Source organism: Schistocerca americana, unplaced genomic scaffold (genome assembly GCF_021461395.2).
Source record: "Schistocerca americana isolate TAMUIC-IGC-003095 unplaced genomic scaffold, iqSchAmer2.1 HiC_scaffold_31, whole genome shotgun sequence".
Lineage (NCBI taxonomy): Eukaryota > Metazoa > Arthropoda > Insecta > Orthoptera > Acrididae > Schistocerca > Schistocerca americana.
In genome coordinates, this window is record NW_025726027.1 from 3358550 (window position 1) to 3381802 (window position 23253).

The window sequence follows — 23253 nt, forward strand, 5'->3', positions numbered from 1 at the left end:
CATTTCTTCTTGGTGTAGCAATTTTAATGGCCAGTAGTGTATTTCTGATAACCGATGCAAATTGAGCATCTGTTTACATCACCGTCGAATAACATCGTGAAGCAGAACACCACCAGTCCACTGAAACGACAACCTGTGTCATTGTCTCACGTTAATGGACCGATCAGCTTAATACTATTCTTATGTAAAGATATACGCAACAAATGAAAAGAAATGATCGGCAATTTGATCTCTGAGTGGTTCGACCTGGAGATATTCAAGTAAGTAACGAAAGACACGTAATATATCCGGTGGTTCTACCCTCGAACAATTCTTCAGTTATGTTTTATTTACTGGCTGTGAATAGTGACAGAAATATTCGTACATAATCCTAGTTGTTATCACAGGACTCAAGAGGTGTGCTTTTTCTAAATAAACGCGATTCATACATTTCCCTTAATATCGTATGTTTAACTAAATACGAAGGACCACAGGAGCAGATGCTTACCCTCTGTAGAATCCGACAGAGAAAACGCCACCATCAGGCGAGGATAGATGAAGTACGTAACGATCGCTTATTTCTTCACCGTCACTATGTATTTTGCATTTGCCGCTTCGCTCACTTACCAAGTGTCTATCCAAACGATTTTAATTACAAAACATTTCTTTGTATAAAAAAAAAACAGAAGACATTTTTCGGTACTATAAATTACAGTATTAATAGACTTCTATAAATACGTTTTTGAAATCACTTTGGGGGCAAGGCATAAACGTCTTTCACAGATGATGAGGATATATTATGTGTTGTAAGCCCAATGAATGAATGAATGAATGAAGTTATATGATGAACAGAACATACTTTATGCATTCAATCAGTTACCAGCTAGTACTTAATTGTTCGTTTAAATATTTTTCAAAATAATTTTACTCTTTTTTTAATGTATTGGTTATGTATGATTTTCTGATGGCAAATTATTTTCAGAAATATTCTCATTTGCTTGAGTTGTATAATAACCAAATAAAGTTTACTTGCGCACTGATCAATAAACTGTCATTATTATAAGGCTTAGTTTTCAGGATTGGATGAGAACTTTTTTTCAATATTTACATTTGACTGAGGCAAAAGTGAATAGTTGTGTTTACGTGGCATTATACTTTGTTTCCATTCCTCCCAACGGGAAAAAACGCAGCGAGGGATAAAATTTCCATCCAGTTTTGTTTAAAATAAAGTTTGCTTCATATTTACAACCGCTACGTAATAGAATTACACACAAAATTGTTTTGCTTTAATTATGTTATCAATATTATTGTACTGATTGTTTTCAAGTCCGAGCTATTTTTGGCTCAACAGTTTACAAACTGCAGTAAAGTTCTTAAACTTTAGTGTGATACAAGTCAGCGTTGAAGCCTTAATTGTAAATTTCATTTGATACGACTCTCTATGTAATTGATACGGAGCTCACATCACACGGTCGGCGGCTCCTATCATCTGTTCTGTTGCGGCTCTGCCGCTACACCAACCGCTTCATAGGAACAAATGCCTGCTGCTGGTACCAAGGTTAGCACGATGTGTCGCGGGCTGCGCTTCTGCTTTTCACCTCAGCATCGTTTATACGAAACAAATTAAGTGCAGCATCACAGAGACAAAACATTTGTTATCCACTATACGGCACTGAAAAGAGTTTTGCTTAGCATATTTGTCTAGTCAGTTGTTTAATGTAGTTTATACGCAGTTACTACTGTTCGTTCATTTCAAAGTAAGAACACGTTTCCTTGTTGGCAACACTGTCAGCGGTCAGAGCGCTGCATGACATCCACTACACAGTACACTACAGAATTACTGTTAGCCTGTTGCACATAGTTCAGCTCTCAGCGAATCATATTATAAAACTGTCTACGACAAACGGTAGTTTAGCGTTCTTGTAGGGCACAGGTTATTTATTCAGTCCTTGAAGTTTTTGTACTTTAAACGCGCACAACCATACGTGACAATTGTGGACTTGTTAAGCACTGTTACTGAATACCACAACGGCAGACAGCAGTTCGCTTTGTTAGTACCACGTTTATCAGACGCGTTTATTTGTGGTTCGGTGCGAGAACACTTATGAAGATACACTTGGTTAAAAGCGTTCGTGCATACTTCATCCGATTACCTCCATAATCCGACGCAGCAGAGGTGAGTACAGATTCACGTACTACTATGGGCTTTCACATGTTGTATTTGCTTATGCTTGCGTAGCCTTTCAGTATGTGCTGAGTTCCACAGTGGGTTTTAAACTGCACTATCTACAGAATCATTGTGTCTCTTTTCTCAGGAGCTTCTGTGTCCGTTGACAATCAAATAGTTGCTGTGCAAGTATTTTGTTCTCATGCAAGGTGAAGCTTAATACAACACTTGAATTATTTGTATATTAATATCTCTCTTTTTTTATTTTAGCGGTGGAGCTATGTAACAAGATTTATATGTTCTCATAGTACTCGCTCATGTACTTAGTTACTTGGTTTAGTGGCCTGATGTTTACATGTGAAATATATTTCATAAAAGAAAAACTTTTTTCTTTTCGTACATGGCATCGCTATACGACCTTTACTTCCATAGAAATTACGGTGTCTACGCAATAAGCGAAAATTACCACAGGAAAAAAATGGGTAAATAAACCGTCCGCCGCGTGCGCGAATCAAACATGGGCATCCAGACACACACACAAAGAGAAATTTTGTGTAACTACGAGATTGACAAGACTCAATAAGCAACTCATTTCCTAGATTTTTGTATTAGTACTATGTGCTTGCTTTATTTATGTAGAAAAATTCACAAGAAAATAATTACTGGCTCCTGCCAAAACTTAGCAACTACGTTTGTAAAAATAAGCTAAACATAAGCCATACACAATTACAGATTTGTGCCTTGCTTGCATAGCTAAAGATTTTTATTTCTCTTGCTTGCTGGTATATCCTACCCATACTGGTTGTGCTTACAGTAAAAGTGTGATTTTATGGTGTACATTTTAATATTCATTCCCATACCATGTATCTGTCATAAATTAGTACTTTCCCAAATTATTTTGAATTAACTATTGTACTGTTCAGAACATATTTAAAATTCCTAGCTTTACACGCCACTGTGGTTAAACCATGAAACAAAGCGTACTTCTACTGCTTCAAAGCTTGTGTCCAAATCTTGATCAGTTGTTATACAAATATATTTGCATATATACATTAGTCCATGAGATTAGTACAGCCGATCATCTGTCCGAGACTGTCATGAATTAAACAGAAATATTTATATCTATAATTACAAGAGGTTCACTTAACTTTGAAGGATCATGCTTTAAAATTAGAAAAGTTTTTTTTCATTTTTAGAAGAGAAATTCGCCGGACTGACTACAAAATGCCATCCTAACTATTAATACTATATATGCAATAGAAATTGCACCACCTTTCCTTAGGCCCAGGGAAAGCAATATGTCACATGACAGTACTGTATGTGCAGACGAAGTTGGTAGTCGGCGCATGACTGGTGTGATTGACCTGAAGGCATTTCGCAATTACAGTTGCCACTGCGCGCAGTGTCAACTTAGTTTGCGCCTATGATACATCTCATAAGGGACTACGTGCGCATGATATTCGTACCCCTTGATACCAGGATTATGCGGTAAGACATTTGAATATTTATTCAGCAAATCAGCTAGTTCAGCCTTTTGTTGTTCTGTTAAATGCCCTGATTCGCCTATTTTCGTTTGAATATGGGATAAAATATCCATGGCATCTCCTGTATTCTGACATTCTAGTGCATTATGAACACAGTACTGCCCACTACTAGTGGACAGAGCCTTAGTTTTTATCAGTTTGAGACATTGGCCTTCACTTTTTCGCAATACCTACCATGACATGATGTTTTCCTTAAGAAACTTACAACTTGTTCCGTTCAGATGGTCGATCTTTGCGTCCCCTCTTCGCAGAAATCCCATGCCTACCAGACAGGAAACAGACAAATTCTTGACAGTGAGAAACGTTGAGCCCGCGCCGAATAATGCTGCGCGAACGGCTGGGCACGTTTGGGGAGAGTGGTAGTGGTGGTGGTGGGGGTTACGGGCACGCCCTGTAGAGGAACTCCACAGCGCTGGAGGGGGAGTGCGTTCTAAACTGAAGCGTACGCTCAAAATTTTCGTTTAGTATTAAGTGGAGCCCTCACTTGTATGGTGACCATTCGAAAAGCTCTGCCACCTCTGCTTTCGTTAATATCAAAAAAGAATTCCGCTGAATTGGTTTTCGCCTGGTTTATTAACCATTTGTAATTTTCAGAGAAGCATCATGAGTGCCGAATTTTAATAATACCTGTACTTTTCACTTGTTGCCCTGTTAAAACCTGCTTCTTTTGCCAGAGCACAGCAGAGTTTACAGTTTCACCTCACAAACATGTTGTGCAGAGAGAATTCCGAAACAGTGGCTCATGAAGTTGAAGTAAGGAACTGAGGAAAAGTAAGATCGGTAGCTTATGAAAAACCACACCCGCGGTATAAATATAAACGTGTACTGTCTAATATTGTTCCGAAACCTATAGCATGTGCTTTCTTCGAGAAAGTCCAGTTCGTGGAATAACACGGTAAATGAAGTTCTGCATAATAAACATAAGGAAAAATAGTCTCTTTGCGTTTTATCATTTGCCAAAATCTCATTTCGATATCTCAAACAGTTGAGGAAATATAAGAGATGATGTTGATATTACACTGTGGCTTCATTGATACGTCAGAGCAGTTTTTTCGAGATCCATGATAGACACCAAGTCCCAAGTCTAAACAAAAATTCAGTATGTTAGCTAAATTTAATACACCGCTATAATATAATGTAGTATGCACCGAAAGTTAACATCATAGCGACTCTTGTTTTTCAATGCAAACTTTTTTGAAATTCGTGCAGCGCCTTACTTCCATGCAAATATTCAACTATGACTATTAGGGAAATTATGTGCACACATTATGTAGATGATACTACTGTTCGGACCTCACGTTCCACAGTCACCTAACTAATTGTCCCTTGGCACCAGTAGCACCGGAGACTACACAGTTTTGGAATGGCATTATCGGTACACTAGATTTACTAGTTACACTTTTGAAAATTTCACGTCACGGACGTTAATACCTGGTCCTCTGTCCAGTACAACTGTCGTGGGTATGCTCTCCACTACAGCATTCACAGCTGCCTGAACTAGTTCTTTAAGTTTCATGCACGATTTAAAATCTCCTCACAGTTCTTCTCGAATATCTGTATCCTCTTTATATCGTAGCATACGAAACTTTTCATCAGGTTTCCTCGTAGGTGTATGTTCGGGGTGGTCACAAATTTTTAAAGTCAGTTAAATACACAAGTGTGAAATTAACAGCATCTACTGTAAAACAGTTATGCTTATCAAGATATTTGTACAACTTCCGCCGCTGTCTATAATAATAATAATTTTCAACTTGTCTGAAAAAATTTATGTATGTGGAATTTTGTTATTTTGTATATTATTTAGTGCAGTTAATGGCAAGAATGAAACAATGTTTAGTCTTTCACTACTCTCCATTTCATATATTTGTGGAAGTGGCAGTTTTCGCGCCTTTTTTAGTTTTTCTGAAAAATGTGCAATTCATGCATGTACAATTCATGCATGTACAATTCATGCATGTACAATTCATGCATGTACAATTCATGCATGTACAATTCATGCATGTACAATTCATGCATGTACAATTCATGCATGTACAATTCATGCATGTACAATTCATGCATGTACAATTCATGCATGTACAATTCATGCATGTACAATTCATGCATGTACAATTCATGCATGTACAATTCATGCATGTACAATTCATGCATGTACAATTCATGCATGTACAATTCATGCATGTACAATTCATGCATGTACAATTCATGCATGTACAATTCATGTATTAGTTAATGAATTGATTTCCAGGCCGATAATCGGGAATTATTACGATGCACGCACACAGCTTATGCATATTATACACTTCTTTGTTGAATGTTCGCTTCTAGTCACGCTTATTTGATTTCCTCACTTTCTCAAACAACGAATGTCGTCTGAGAGGCCCTGCTTCCTTTTCCTGGTGATTCTGTTTTCTGTTAGCGTTTAATACAGGTTCAAGGGGCCCAGGTTGGATTCCCAGCTGGAGCAGAAGATTTTTCTCCATTTGGGGACTGGGTTTTGTGTCACTATCATTTAGCCCAATGTGGGCGTCGAATGCAGTAAGCACTTGCCCTCGGCTGCCGAACTTCCCCAAATGGGGGACTCCCGGCTCACAATGCTGTACGCTCATTACGACAGGTTCAACAAAACTGATGTTGGCACTGCACAAGAAAGCCGATTCCTGCGCAGTAAACAGCCAACTCCAAACACACACTGCCTTTCACAGAAATTATTAAATTCAACTAGTGCCATCTACCAATGAGGTCACTTGACCAGAACACGAATAAGGTGCTGAGAGCCACGAGGGCCAAAAGGACACTGTCCTTGACCCCCAAATTTAAGTGAATATCAGAGAAACCAGTGAGACAGCTTTTCTTGAATGTTCAGATATACATGTAATGTGGGCCTACAGTGCCGATAAACCTGACCCACCGAAAGGTCAACAGATTTCAGAAGCATTGAATAAATGCTCTACACTCACAATTGACGATGATGTGCTTTATGGTTCTGAGTGCCTCAAATGGATTACTGTAGGATAAAATCCAGAACTTAATGTACTGTATCTCATTCAGAATCTCACAAAGTAGGTGTTTTTTGCCAGTATATCTACACTCCTGGAAATTGAAATAAGAACACCGTGAATTCATTGTCCCAGGAAGGGGAAACTTTATTGACATGTTCCTGGGGTCAGATACATCACATGATCACACTGACAGAACCACAAGCACATAGACACAGGCAACAGAGCATGCACAATGTCGGCACTAGTACAGTGTATATCCACCTTTCGCAGCAATGCAGGCTGCTATTCTCCCATGGAGACGATCGTAGAGATGCTGGATGTAGTCCTGTGGAACGGCTTGCCATGCCATTTCCACCTGGCGCCTCAGTTGGACCAGCGTTCGTGCTGGACGTGCAGACCGCGTGAGACGACGCTTCATCCAGTCCCAAACATGCTCAATGGGGGACAGATCCGGAGATCTTGCTGGCCAGGGTAGTTGACTTACACCTTCTAGAGCACGTTGGGTGGCATGGGATACATGCGGACGTGCATTGTCCTGTTGGAACAGGAAGTTCCCTTGCCGGTCTAGGAATGGTAGAACGATGGGTTCGATGACGGTTTGGATGTACCGTGCACTATTCAGTGTCCCCTCGACGATCACCAGTGGTGTACGGCCAGTGTAGGAGATCGCTCCCCACACCATGATGCCGGGTGTTGGCCCTGTGTGCCTCGGTCGTATGCAGTCCTGATTGTGGCGCTCACCTGCACGCCGCCAAACACGCATACGACCATCATTGGCACCAAGGCAGAAGCGACTCTCATCGCTGAAGACGACACGTCTCCATTCGTCCCTCCATTCACGCCTGTCGCGACACCACTGGAGGCGGGCTGCACGATGTAGGGGCGTGAGCGGAAGACGGCCTAACGGTGTGCGGGACCGTAGCCCAGCTTCGTGGAGACGGTTGCGAATGGTCCTCGCCGATACCCCAGGAGCAACAGTGTCCCTAATTTGCTGGGAAGTGGCGGTGCGGTCCCCTACGGCACTGCGTAGGATCCTACGGTCTTGGCGTGCATCCGTGCGTCGCTGCGGTCCGGTCCCAGGTCGACGGGCACGTGCACCTTCCGCCGACCACTGGCGACAACATCGATGTACTGTGGAGACCTCACGCCCCACGTGTTGAGCAATTCGGCGGTACGTCCACCCGGCCTCCCGCATGCCCACTATACGCCCTCGCTCAAAGTCCGTCAACTGCACATACGGTTCACGTCCACGCTGTCGCGGCATGCTACCAGTGTTAAAGACTGCGATGGAGATCCGTATGCCACGGAAAACTGGCTGACACTGACGGCGGCGGTGCACAAATGCTGCGCAGCTAGCGCCATTCGACGGCCAACACCGCGGTTCCTGGTGTGTCCGCTGTGCCGTGCGTGTGATCATTGCTTGTACAGCCCTCTCGCAGTGTCCGGAGCAAGTATGGTGGGTCTGACACACCGGTGTCAATGTGTTCTTTTTTCCATTTCCAGGAGTGTATAAAATACACCAATGTCCGATCTAATGTTACCATATAGCGGGTGAATTGGCGTATCTGTGCAGTGTGCCAACTGCCTAGTGGGATTTATGCCAAGCAAACGACTGCTGCAGTGCGCTGTCACCTGTTGGCATTGATGTAAACTTGTAGATGAGTGCTGTGAACTGTGCACATTGCTTATCAAATCCGTATGTATTCGGCCCGTGAATGTGCGCCCGTTATCGTGATCCAAAGTTTCAGTTTCACTGAGTCAGGGGAACAATGTAGCGTAGCGCGGTAGGTGTCATTTATTTCGGGTTACCCCATCTACATTATGTTTAAAGCGTTCAAAGAAAAATAACCAATAAATCAGCAAGGTGCCAAATGGTACGGTGTTCATGTGCTCTTGTGCTCTTACCCAACAGCTGCCACTGCTCTTCATGCCGTCTATCACTTCCACTCGCCCCCCTTTCTGACGGTCGTAGTGAGTACGATGGGGGCGGTTTTAGTATGACCCACCAGCGTTGCTTGAGGACCATTCCTGGGACACCTCTAAAGTGCTCACGGCATGATTTTGCGGGGGTGGCGTCCAGTTAGGCGCAGGCCCCGTGTTTTGTCCCGATATACTGCGTCCATTATTTCTGTCATTGTTATTCATCGACAGTTTCCTAGAATGTGATTGCAACCTATGAATTGTGTTCCGAGAGCAGTTATACCCTGGAGTAAATCAATGTCCAATATTTTGGTTACTATGTCGGCCGTCTGCATGCGACGGTTAGTGCATATGTTATTATCTATTGTGGCGTTCATTCGCGTGATACGGCACTGCGCCGTTGCCACACACACCCTAACAAACAGTATTTACAATTAGTCCAGTAGAATTAGCATTCCAATCGGAAATAATTGCTACAAAAATTTTATTGTTTTAATGGCTTCGTTTGTGTCCCAGTATGACTATCCTAGGTTTTCCCCCACTGCCGAGTTGTGGAAAAGTGCGGGGGGCCAAAAATGTACCCGAGAAAGTGGTATTTTTCGGTTTCGTGGTTATATCTCGTAAATGACTCACAAATCGAAAACATAGTGCAATTAAAAATTGTAGGGCATGAAACTCTGCATTGAACGAGACCATCCGTATATTTCTTGGACCACCCGTTTCCATACTAGTGTTCTTCAAAATTGGACCAATTTCACATATTCATAAAAATTTTTCGTTTTAACCTCTGTTTTTTGGTATTATCGTAGAAACTAACCCACCTATCAATAGTGTCGTTCACAAAAAAAGATATGGAGGGAGAAATTTGGCATTCGATGAAACCAAAAGTGAATTTATTGAACCACCCATTTGTGTACTGCTCCTCATTAAATTTGGACCATTTCTCATCAATTTCAAATGTAGTTCTTCAGTAATTCTTATGTACAGTCTTTTAAACACAGAACTATAGCAACCAATTGTCTTGTACTTATGTAATATAGTAATAGAATAAAATACTAAAATTTTGTAAAATTTGAAAAATATTAAAGTTTTTCATATGTCGAGGGTTAAGAACTGAGACCTCGTATCTGACAGATGTCAGAGAAAGTTCTGACTCAAAAAAATTGCAAGTGGAAAAATGCATGTTATAACAAAATGATGCAAAAAATACAATGCACAACCTGTGAGTAATAAGCGATTATCTCTAAATAAAAAATCAAAACAATCAAAATTTTTATTAAAGGTTATTTTTTAGCTCCCCTGTGAAATTTGTCTTGTCAGGTACGTGGTATCCGTTCGTAACCCTCAATATAATATAGTGATACCCATTCAACTGATATGAAGGATACAAAAAGAGAGAGACACTCCTTGAAATTAAGTAGTGATTATTATATTTCGTAATTACAGAATTTTACGTGAATGTATGAGATGAGAAGGTAAAAGTAGGTATGTACACAAATTTCACATACGTCAACGTTTGACTGTCTTGTTGAGAGAAGAGACTGTGGAGCTGGTTCTTTAGAGCTGGTTCTTTGGAGGTAGGAATGAGGCCAAGACAAACTCTGAAGCCTGCCATCCCCAGAGGAGCGGATCCATCTGGTGTCCTATCCACATTTGTACTTGTAAGTAGGTCCACAAGCAATGCTGGCGATCTGCTTCCGACGTTGGTGGTAGGGATGCTAGGGTGAATCTGAATTTCATAATCGCTTTGGAAAAAAGGTCGAATCGCAAGTTGTCTTAAGTCTCTCCTGCCATACCTCCGTAAATCGGAGGTCAGCTTCGACAATAGCTTCAGCTTGAGTGTCATGCTCTCAGAAAGGTATGATATCTTCCAGAAGACATTTTTGACCAGTAGATTGACCACCTCCTTCTTGCCCCGACCGAAGGGTGCTGAAGTTGTGTCACATCCACTTATGGGGTAAAGAAATATGAGTGACCTGATCTTTGCCAGTTTGAAATTGTTAGAATCAAATACTTTTGATGAGGTCTTTCCTCTTCCAGGTTTCAAGAAATATATATTTGCTGATGGTGTGGCTAGGGCATTGAGCATGATGAGAAGGTCCGTATCCTCACCAACAACCACAACCTTCTCATGCTCCTGTGAAACCTCAAGCACTGTGGCAACAATTAGGTGGTCTGCGTCTTCAGTAGCTTGCCTTACTGAGAAGCCTTCATCTTCGAGCCTCGAAATAAGCAAGCTAATGAGATGTACTTTATTTCTGGAAAGGAACTGCTCCTGAGTCATAGTCACCATCATTAGCTCGGTAAATATGACCTCAGGAGTAGTGTGTCTTTTGTTTCGGCAGAGGTGCTTAGCATATTTGATTCTCTTGGTGGGCAAGTCTTCTGGGTAGCCATCGACCACCACACTTCTTAAGTATTCAACGTATTTGGTTAGCATTAACTTAAGTGTTTCACCATTCTTCCATACAACGCACTGGAGAAGAAATCCATCGATGACAAGGGTGCCATCTCATATTGGAAGAATTCTTTAATAAAATGAAGAACAAACCGCCTTCAGTCACAAGTTGCGTTTATTTACTGCACTATGCATTTCGAGCACTGGAGGCTCATCTGCAGGTGCTTTTTAGCGATTTACATTAGGTTTTTTAGTTGTTTGCCTGTTGATATTACATTTTTCTGTTACAACATGGTATATTCTAGATGTAAGTTTAACAGCGTTAATAATATGAAAATAACTTACAGTTTAACATTGTATGATGTCTGCTTCTGTTGTGCAGTTGGTATACACAATATACGTCTTTAATTTTGCAGTACATACTGGGATATATACATAGTCACACACTTTCTCGCACATTGTAGTAGCAGAACGTAAACCTGCCACAGATTCTCGTTCATACAGATGTTCTACTTATAAATATAATCGATTTTCTTGTTTCACAGAAGATAACGTGATAGTATTAGTACACAGGTGTTATTAAAATAATTATTTGGCACCATGTTGTAGGTTGTCAGCTGTTCGTACTATTATGGATTTGATTTCTCAGGAAAAAATAAACTTTTGAAGGTGTAAAAAATTGTGGCTGTTAAACTCTGTTTGTTCATTCAACAAGTTTTCGGAACATTTTTCTTTGTGTAGAATTATTTCTAAGTGTTCTAGTAGATTAAATTTTTTACTGTTGGGTTCTGTGTGAAGTACAGTTAGGCTGTTGTGGATGTCGTCAAGTCTGTTTATTAATATACATGTTGTTAGTTATTGTAGATTTTTCAAAATGGTGTAGTCGAAAGGTGTCGGTGTGTTCTTTATACCGTGTGTGGAAGGTTCTTCCAGTTTTTCCTATGTAAAATGCAGGGCAACTGTTACATTGTAATTTATATATTCCACTGTGTTATGTTATTGGCTTGTTTGTGTTCCCTGCGTGAGGTAAGTGGTATCCAAGTTTGCCGTTTATGGAGAAAAATATTTTAATATTTTTTTAATAAGTTAGCTACTTTTTGTGATACTATGCCTAAGTATGGGATGCTTGTGAAGATTTGTTTGTGTTTGTAGCTTTCTATCTGCGCCTAAACTTACTTGCAACCGTGCAGGATGACAGAAAGTGGATGGAATGACCGGTTGAGATGAGTTTGTAACGAAGTATGATCTAATGGTAGATGATTGAATGGTAGATGCATTCTAGAGATAGGAAGATGTTGCGTCAGATCATTTAAAAAATTTTTTCCCTTCTGTTAGGGTGCATCAGTTGTGTGGCATAACCTGTGTTCGACTCGTATTCAACTGTATGTTATGTTTGAGGCTTAGAGCACTATCTACTCGCGATCTTTAACAGCAGATCTGCCATCAGAGGAGTTCCATCTCATGTGTGTGGGTATGACGACGACGACGAAACACGCCCATCTTGTTTCGGCACTTTCCTCTAGATGAACGAAGATATTTGCAAGGTACTCCATTAACCTGCCGCATCTTTGGCATAAAATCGAGTCTTCAGTTTCATAATTACATTGATTCTATGTTAGTGGCAGTTTGTGAGATACTGAATTCCCATGGATACATCTGCTTGACAGATGTTCTGTTTACAGATTTAGTGGCGGCATGTCTTGTAATTTCACATGTCGAACATCGTTGCTATGCGTTGGTCAGTTTCCTTGTGAGAGGTATTCTCCGTTACTAAAGATCATTTTGTATGGGACTGATGCAGGCATAGTATAATTTCTAAACCGTGATCGGATATGAACAGAGGATGCCATACACCTCTGCGAAACTATATTGTGCATGTATCACAGGGAATCGATGTCTTAAGGAAGTAGTTTTTTTCATTTTACAGTTTATCTTGTTACAGTTTTAGGGCGCAAAATTGCTACGGTCATTAGCGCCCACTCTGCGACTTAGGGAAGGGTACAAAAACCAAATGGGAAATCTGCAGCAATGAAAGCTAAACTCAAAAAGAGGGGAAACTAAAAAACCAAAGGGAAACTTAGGAAACCACTGTAGGAGAGGGGGTTGTTTTTCCCAAAAAGAGTTTCAAATGACCGACGTGATCTCATTGACACTGATAAGCTCGAAGGCACGATCAGCTGAGCGCGTGTCATCATCTAAAATGGAAGGCATATCAGGCGACAGCTGTAGATGGGCTTGTAGTGGAGTAAAATAGGGGCACTCAAGAAAAAGGTGTCTCACCATCCACAGTTGAGAGCAGTGGGGATAAAGTGGGGGAGCATCGCCACTTAAAAGATGTCAATGGCGAAAAAGTCAGTCCCCTATCCAGCGTCTAGTTAAAATTACCTCCTCCAGATGACAAGTTCGGGAGAAAGATGTCTGAGCACTGAGAAGAGGTTTCACATCCCGCAATTTATTAGCGGGAAGTGTAGACCAATGAGCGTGCCATAAAAGAGCAACACGACGAAATAAGACACAATGCAGATCGGTGAAGGGCACCACGCGAACAGTGGGCTGAGGAAGGGAGACTGTAGCATTGCCTACTATATCGGCTGCCTCATTTACATGGATACCAACAGTAGGGGGACAAGGTATGTTATATCCGACATGCCATTGTTGCAAATTTATTCAAAATGACGGCGATGACGTCATCCAAGATGGCGGCTCTAGACTTAGCAACAGCGCATGACGTCATCCAAGTTGGCGGAATTTGGTGAGAAGTTTGAATTTTGGCTGGAAGATAGGTCAATTGCGCTACCTCCACTAACCTAACCCTCCAGAAAAAAAATTGGTTGGAAATTCAAATTCCAGCAGGATAATGCATCACACCACGAAAATGGCAGGAAAATAGACCACTTGGGGTACGTCCACTAAACTAACCCCCAACCCCGTAGAAAATGGCGGCAAGCTCAAATTCCAGCACAATAATGGCAGTAAAACTTGACTTGTCTTTATTATTACTTCAACAATATCATGCAGGTGTGTTCGCCACGAGGTCCAACTGGCTAAGTCACATAGCCACCAGCAGAGGGCGTCATTCAAGATGTCGGATTTTGGCGGGAAGTTTGAATTTTGTTGGAAAGAAGGCCAACTGCGTCACGTCCACTCAACTACTGTCATCAAGGACGGCGACTTATTTTGTTTCACCACTCAGATGACCTGATTGGCGGTGCACATTCAGTCTTTGCTGTGTTGTCACCGTCAAAGCATCGTCACATGTTTGATCATCAAGATGAATGTGAAGGATGTAGACATTTGAGGGAGGACTAGCCACATTTCACTACATCATTTATAGAAGAGTATGATAATGCAGATGGCAGTTATAAGAATCGAGGGGCATGAAAGGGAAGCAGTGGTTGGGAAAGGAGTAAGACAGGGTTGTAGCCTATCACTTATGTTATTCAATCTGTATATTGAGCAAGCTGTGAAGGAAACAAAAGAAAATTTCGGAGTAGGTATTAAAATCCATGGACAAGAAAAAAAAACTTTGAGGTTTGCCGATGACATTGTAATTCTGTCAGAGACAGCAAAGGACTTGTAAGGTCAGTTGAACGGAATGGACAGTGTCATGAAAGGAGGGTACAAGATGAACATCAACAAAAGCAAAACGAGGATAACGGAATGTAGTCGAATTAAGTCGGGTGATGCTGAGGGAATTAGATTAGGAAATGAGACATTTAAAGTAGTAAAGGAGTTTTGCTATTTGGGGAGCAAAATAACTGATGATCGTCGAAGTAGAGAGGATATCAAATGTGCTGGGGGTCATAGTATTTTCATGCAGCACTCGACTGTTGATAACTTATTCAATCTAGACATGGCAGTAACTAGTACTAAATAGATGGCGCCCATGAGTTCAAGCTGTATACAGTAACATCATTAACTGGCTTCAGACATGTAGCATTCACATAGAAGATATAGACCATTGTCTTAGCACCTGTATAACGGCAGCGCCGAAGTCTTGTGCTATTCCTCAAATAAGTGTTGTGAATATTGAACTCAAATTTACTGATGGCATACCCAACTATTTCAATGGGTCTATAACATTATGAGATACATTTGCTTAATTTGAGGGATATAAGAAACAACTCTTTTCGAAATACTGTACTTCTGTTGCACCATTTGAAAAAGAATGAACTTATTGTTTTCCATGCTGATCATAATTTTATGTCTCGAGTAAATAAATATATTTATAATATTAACTTTCTCTTTGTCTTTTTTATTTCTCTAGACAAAAATGTCACAATTGTTAATGCACTTTAGTACACCTTAATGTACGTTAATGTATGTGACACACTTCCCTTTAAATACACCATGTGGAATTCATTCTGTCGTGTAGCCGTTTTAGTTCAGTTCGTAAGGTGATTGCACTATAGTGGCTACACACACACACACACACACACACACACACACACACACACACACACACACACACACACACTATTTATCATATAAAAGCCTATTGCACGCCAGTACATAGCACAATAGGTATCATGGCAGGCTGGGTGATGCACACTTGCTGCAAGGACTTTATTGTTGGTGACTGGTCCTGTGATGATCAAGACCAGAAGACCAAGTAGTAGTAGTAGTAGTAGTAGTAGAAGAAGAAGAAGAAGAATGGAGCACTCCTTCACAACAGCATACGAGCTATAATTGTAGGTCCTTCCAACTGTGGTTAGACAAATGTCTTGATGGCTGTGTTAACACACACAGACTGAGTCCGCTTCAAGCACCTTTTCGTCTACTCTGAAACACTGCTTAAACCCAAGTACCAGTTACTGCAGAAAATGTTAGATGGGGTAGACGGCTCTTTTTTTGTTTTTTTTTTGTGGTTTTAGGGCGCACAACTTCAATGGTCATTAGCGCCCAGACTATGTTAGGAATGCACCGCGAGGCACAAGTTTAAAACAGCAACTAAATGGAAAACATGATAAAAGACAGATTGACAGGCATAGGATTAAAAACAGCATAATCAAATGTTCTTAGACAGGTTTGTCAAGTTGATAAAATGAAGTACGCGAGCAGCTGCTCCTGGGTCATCCGCTAAAATGGCATCTAGAGTACATGGTAGGCCAAGATCAAGATGCAGTGTATTAAAATCTGGACAGGACGTTAAAATGTGGTGGACCGCCATGGACAGAACGGCGCCGGCGCAGCCGTGAGCAGATGGTGATGGCTGAACCGGCAGTGTCCAATTCGTAACCGGGCCAAAACTACCTCCTCCCGCCGAGAAGGGCGTGAGGAGGACGTCCAAGCCGCGGGAAGAGGTTTCAAGGCCCAAAGCTTGTTGTACGTAAGTGCAGCCCAAACGGCATGCCACAGCGACAAAATGCGCTGACAAATGACCCTGCTACAATCTGATGAAGGGACGCAACAAGAAGCTTTCCGAGGCTGGAGGACCGCACCCTTGGCCGCGGCATCTGCAGCTTCGTTCCCAGGGATACCGACATGGCCAGGAACCCACATAAAGCTAACCGGAGAACCGTCGTCCACCAGCTGCTGAAGAGAGCGTTGGATCTGGTGCACGAAAGGGTGAACTGGATACGGATCACTGAGGCTCTGGATGGCGCTCAGGGGAATCAGAGCAGATGACATAAGCAGAATGTCGGTGGCGGCAGATGTAAATAACAGCCTGGTAGGGGGGCAAAGAGCTCACCTGTGAAGACCGAACAATGGCCATGGAGCCGGTATTTGAAACTTTGTGCCCCAACAATAAAAGAACACCCAGCCCCGTCATTGGTCTTAGAGCCTTCTGTATAAATGACGGTCATATTAATGAACTTCGAACAAAGTTCGACAAAATGGGAGTGGTATACCGAACCGGGGGTAACCTCCTCTGGGAGCGAGCTGAGGTCAAGGTGAACGCGAACCTGAGCCTGGAGCCAAGGTGATGTGCGGCTCTCGCCCACTCTAAAGGTTGCAGGAAGTGAAAAATCAAGGTGTTGAAGGAGGCAACGAAAGCAAACAGCAGGGGGTAGCGGGGCAGAGACATACAACCAGTATTGACGGTCGAGAGAGTCGTCAAAAAAGGAATGATAAGACGGGTGGTCGGGCACTGACAGTAGCCGACAGGCATACCCTCAAAGCAGTATATCGCGCCGGTAGGTGAGTGGCAATTCACCGGCTTCAGCATGAAGACTCTCGATGGGACTAGTGTAAAACGCTCCGATCCCAAGACGTAAACCCCGATGTTGTATGGAGTTGAGGCTGTGTAAGATGGACAGCTGTGCAGAGGAGTATACGAAGCTCCCATAATACAGCTTGGAGCGGACAATCGACCGAATAGGCGAAGTAGGACTGATCCGCTCCCCACGACATACCATTGAGAACACTGACATTTAGAGAACGGGTACAATGGGCAGCCAAATAGGACATGTGGAGACCAGCTAAGTTTTCTGTCAAATGTAAGACCTAAAATTTTTGTTGTCTCCACGAATGGGAGAGCAACAGGACCGAGTCGTAAAGACGGTGGGAGAAACTAGCGCCAGAAGTTAATACAGACCGTCTTCTCTGCAGAAAAACGGAAGCCATTTGCGACACTCCAGGAGTGAAGATGGTCAAGAGGACGCTGAAGACAGCGCTCCAGGAAACATGTGCGCTGCGCGCTGCAACAGATGGTAAAATCGTCCACGAAAAGGGAGCCTGATACATCAGCTGGGAGGCAATCCATTATTGGATTGATCGCTATGGCGAACAGAGCGACGCTCAAAACTGAGCCCTGTGGCATCCCATTCTCCTAGCGAAAGGTTTCTGACAGGACAGAACCCACACGTACCGTGAACTGTCGATCCATTAAAAAGGAACAAATAAAAAGAGGGAGGCGACCGCAAAGGCCCCATGTATGCATGGTGCGGAGAATACCCGCCCTCCAACAGGTGTAAGCCTTCTCCAAATCAAAGAACACAGCCGCGGTTGGGCGCTTCCGCAAGAAGTTATTCATAGTGAAGGTCGACAAGGTAACCAAATGGTCAACAGCAGACCGGCGCCTACGAACTCCACATTGTACATTGGTAAGTAGGTGTCGAGATTCAAGCAGCCAAACCAAACGAGAGTTAACCATTCGCTCCATCACCTTACAGAGACAGCTGGTAAGCGAGATAGGTCGATAACTGGAAGGCAAGTGCTTGTCCTTCCCCGGCTTAGGAATCGGTACAACAATAGACTCACGCCAGCATGCGGGAACATTTCCCTCAATCCAGATGCGATTATAAGTACGAAGAAGGAAACCCTTACCCGCAGAAGAAAGGTTCTTCAGCACCTGAATATGAATAGAATCAGGCCCTGGAGCGGAGGACCGTGACCGGGCAAGTGCATTTTCGAGTTCCCACATGGTGAATGGGGCATTATAACTTTCACGATTCGAGGAGCGGAAGTTAGGTGGCCTAGCCTCCTCTGCCTGTTTTCGGGGGAGGAAGGCAGGGTGGTAATGAGAGGAGCTCGAAACCTCTGCGAAAAAGCGGCCGAAGGCATTGGAAACATCCTCAGGGGCCGCAAGGACGTCATTCGCGACCGTCAAGCCAGAAACTGGTGAGTGGACCTTAGTGCCAGATAGCCGACGCAGGCTACCCCAGACAACAGAAGGAGTAGAACTGTTGAAGGTGCTTGTGAAAGCAGCTCAGCTGGCTTTCTTGCTTTCTTTAATAATATAACGGCACTGCGCATATAATCGTTTATAATTGATACAATTCGCCACTGTAGGGTGGCGTTTAAAGGTGCATAAAGCACGTCGACGAGCACGTAAAGCATCTCTACATGCTGCAGTCCACCAGGGGACCGGTACGTGACGTGGAGAAGAAGTAGTGTGAGGGATGGAATATTCAGCAGCAGAGAGAATGACTTCCGTGAGGTGTGCGACCTGACTATTGCAGCTTGTGAAGGTCTGATCCTGAAAGGTCGCCCTGGAAGAGAAGAGCCCCCAGTCTGCTTTGGAGATGTTCCAACTAGTTGAGCACGGCGAGGGGGTATGATGCAGGAGATGGATAACACACGGGAAGTGGTCGCTCGAATATGTATCAGAAAGTGCATACCACTCAAACTGGCGCGCAAGTTGGGTGGTACATATAGAGAGGTCTAAATGGGAATATGTGTGAGATGTGTCCGAAAGAAAAGTAGGGGCGCCAGTATTGAGGCAGACAAGATTGAGCTGGTTGAAAAGGTCTGCTAAAAGGGAGCCCCTTGGGCCGGATGCTGGGGAGCCCCAAAGGGGATGGTGGGCATTGAAGTCTCCAGTTAACAAAAATGGTGCAGGTAGCTGAGCAATAATTTGCATCATGTCTGCCCTTGTAACGGCAGATGACGATGGAGTGTAAACGGTACAAATGGAAAATGTAAAAGTGGGGAGAGTAATTCGAATGGCAACTGCCTGCAGGCCGGTGTGCAATGTGATGGGATCGTAGTAAATGTCATCCCAGACCAGCAACATAACCCCTCCATGAGCCAGAATACCTACCACAGAGGGTAGGTCAAAACGGACAACGGTGTAGTGTGCCAAGGCAATTTGATCGCATGGGCGTAGCTTCGTTTCCTGGAGGGCTACGACGAGCGGATGGTGCAAGCGGAGCTGCAACTTCAAGTCGTCTCGGGTGGAGCGAATGCTGCGAATATTCCAGTGAATAAGTGCCATCGTGAGAAGAAAAGGAAGATGAAGGAAGGGGTCACCTTGGAGGCCGCTGAGGGCCTGGCTTCGAGCGAGCACTGCCGCCGCTATCAGTAGGCGGACAGTCATCGTCAATTGGTTCTATAGGTTCATCGGCCATCTTAACAAGATGGCCGATGGAGGGGGAGCTTCCTCTGCAGGTGAACGGCCAGATATTCGGCTACCAGTGGTGCGGCCAGGCGAAACGGATGACGGCCTGGGGTGGCAAACGCTGGGTGGCGCAGGAGAAGAAATGTGCCATGGCGGAGAAGGAGAACTGTGCTTCCTATGAGCCTTCTTGGAAGGTTGTTTAGTGGAAATACTGGTCGATGGCTGGGAGTTGAAGGTACGTAGGAAGTCTGCACGGGACGGTTCCTTCTTGAAGGCCCGTGCATCTGACTTCTGGGTCTTCGTCTTGGCAGAAGCTGATGAAGGTGCTTGTGTCTGAGGGGTGATGGGAGGAAGAGGAGACATCGACCGAGCGATCTTAGTACTGGCCGAACAGACGACTGTGGTGCTGAAGGTCAGATCGCATGTCTGCGTCGCCACCTTCCTGGTAGTCCATGGAGAGCCAAGGACAGTACTGTATTTGCCGCTGGGAGCAGCGTGGGCTTCCTACTAGCAAATAGCTTGCGAGCAGCCGAGGTGGACACTTTCTCTTTGACCCGAATTTCTTGGATACAGCGTTCTTCCTTGTAGATGGGACAGTCACGGGAGGAGGCTGCATGGTCACCCTGACAGTACATAGGGGCCAACAGAAATAACCTTGTAGCCCGCTTTGATACGTGACAGCAGCTGAACACTATCAAAGGTCAAGGAAAGTGTCTGGGTCGGTACAAGGTCATTGTTGACCTTTTTCATGACCCTATGGACAGCCGTCACGCCCTGCTCAGCGAGGAAAGACTTAGTCTCCTCGTCAGTCAATCCGTCAAGTGATCGAGTATATACCACACCACGAGACGAATTCAAAGTGCGGTGAGCCTCCACCCGAACAGGGAACATGTACAGGAGTGTGGCCCGAAGCAATTTTTTGTGCCGGAAAGGCGCTCTCAGTTTCTAGTAACAAGGCACCATTATGCAACCTGGTACACGACTTGACAGATCAAGCTATGGCATCTACGCCCTTCTGGATAACGAAAGGTTTGACAGAGGAAAAATCCTTGCCATCCTCAGATCGAGAAACTACGAGGAACTGTGGGGCAGGCGGTAGTACTTTTGTTACTGGTGGCTGGTCAAGTTTCCGTTTATGGGCAGAAGGTGCGAGAGAAGAAGAAGTGAAATCCATTGCGGAGGAATCCCCCATGATTGCCAGCATCTCCGATGGCGCCCGCCTTAGGTGAATGTTTACACCTCAGGTCACACCTCCTGAGAAACAGACAGAGGGACCAATCGGCGTGGTCAGAAGGTATCAGCTCAGGCAATCACCCCTCCCTGGGCCTGGCCTTTACCAGGGGGTACGTGCGTGCCTTACTTGTCTACCCAGGGCAGGGAATTACGGGTTACCCCGTCACCGGCTACGTGTGCGAACGCGTGGGTCGGCCTTCAGGCGCGCACAGGGAGGAAGGAAGAAGAGGAAAAAGAAGAGAGAGGGAGAGAGAGGGCAGACTGTCTCGAGACCAGAGAAGCCGAGGAGAGGAAGCCATGGAGAGGAAGCCATGGAGAGGAAGCCATGGAGAGGAAGCCATGGAGAGGAAGCCAAGGAGAGGAAGCCAAGGAGAGGAAGCCAAGGAGAGGAAGCCAAGGAGAGGAAGCCAAGGAGAGGAAGCCAAGGAGAGGAAGCCAAGGAGAGGAAGCCAAGGAGAGGAAGCCAAGGAGAGGAAGCCAAGGAGAGGAAGCCAAGGAGAGGAAGCCAAGGAGAGGAAGCCAAGGAGAGGAAGCCAAGGAGAGGAAGCCAAGGAGAGGAAGCCAAGGAGAGGAAGCCAAGGAGAGGAAGCCAAGGAGAGGAAGCCAAGGAGAGGAAGCCAAGGAGAGGAAGCCAAGGAGAGGAAGCCAAGGAGAGGAAGCCAAGGAGAGGAAGCCAAGGAGAGGAAGCCAAGGAGAGGAAGCCAAGGAGAGGAAGCCAAGGAGAGGAAGCCAAGGAGAGGAAGCCAAGGAGAGGAAGCCAAGGAGAGGAAGCCAAGGAGAGGAAGCCAAGGAGAGGAAGCCAAGGAGAGGAAGCCAAGGAGAGGAAGCCAAGGAGAGGAAGCCAAGGAGAGGAAGCCAAGGAGAGGAAGCCAAGGAGAGGAAGCCAAGGAGAGGAAGCCAAGGAGAGGAAGCCAAGGAGAGGAAGCCAAGGAGAGGAAGCCAAGGAGAGGAAGCCAAGGAGAGGAAGCCAAGGAGAGGAAGCCAAGGAGAGGAAGCCAAGGAGAGGAAGCCAAGGAGAGGAAGCCAAGGAGAGGAAGCCAAGGAGAGGAAGCCAAGGAGAGGAAGCCAAGGAGAGGTAGCCAAGGAGAGGTAGCCAAGGAGAGGAAGCCAAGGAGAGGAAGCCAAGGAGAGGAAGCCAAGGAGAGGAAGCCAAGGAGAGGAAGCCAAGGAGAGGAAGCCAAGGAGAGGAAGCCAAGGAGAGGAAGCCAAGGAGAGGAAGCCAAGGAGAGGAAGCCAAGGAGAGGAAGCCAAGGAGAGGAAGCCAAGGAGAGGAAGCCAAGGAGAGGAAGCCAAGGAGAGGAAGCCAAGGAGAGGAAGCCAAGGAGAGGAAGCCAAGGAGAGGAAGCCAAGGAGAGGAAGCCAAGGAGAGGAAGCCAAGGAGAGGAAGCCAAGGAGAGGAAGCCAAGGAGAGGAAGCCAAGGAGAGGAAGCCAAGGAGAGGAAGCCAAGGAGAGGAAGCCAAGGAGAGGAAGCCAAGGAGAGGAAGCCAAGGAGAGGAAGCCAAGGAGAGGAAGGCAAGGAGAGGAAGGCAAGGAGAGGAAGGCAAGGAGAGGAAGGCAAGGAGAGGAAGGCAAGGGAAAGAGTAAGTGAGACAGTGAGATGGAGAAGAACAAAGAAGGGAACCAACCAAAGGAAGGAGGAAACGAGAAGAAGCGAAAAACCAAAATGACCGCAAATATAGGTCGTGGAACCGTCCGTCTCCGGACGCAGGCGCTAACTACCCCTTGAAGGGGAGGGACTGCTTTTAGTCGCCTCTTTCGACAGGCAGGCATCAGGAATACCTCGGGCCTATTCTAATCCCCGGACCCACATGTGGGGGGGGGGGGGGGGTAGATGGTGTAATGTAAGAGCATTCAGTGAAAGCGACGACATCCCCCCCTCCCCCCATCTGAAAAGGTAAAGCCTAACACTGTCTTCATAGTTGACTATGTGGCTGTCGAAAAGCAGGATCAAATTCGTAGATATTTCTGCTTTGGTCGTCATATGGGTGTTGACGTATTTTATCTCAGACGTATTCCAGGATCCCAGAACACTTGGTGAGGGATAATGCCAACCTCATTATAGCCTTCAAACAAGACAATCTCAATTTAACATACATTTACCAGGCTCATGTTGGGACTGACATGTCATACAATGAATTTGTAAAGATATGTGCTGATGGTTGGAATCACTCACAATCCGGTTTTCTCGTTGTTGATGAAAGGCGGAAACTGAATGATGGTAGTTATA

The 23253-nt window shown here is 44.5% G+C and overlaps 1 protein-coding gene across 1 annotated transcript in view; it reads left to right on the forward strand.

Moving 5' to 3' along the window:
- The window catches only part of LOC124579507 (vicilin-like seed storage protein At2g18540), a gene marked incomplete at its 5' end in the record, with an annotated part of 187528 nt that overhangs the window by 4230 nt on the left and 160045 nt on the right, over positions 1-23253 (forward strand). Inside the window, one exon of the mRNA XM_047131247.1 lies at positions 21550-22552. Coding sequence (XP_046987203.1) covers positions 21550-22552 — 1003 coding nt within the window. The remainder of the gene's footprint in view (positions 1-21549; positions 22553-23253) is intronic.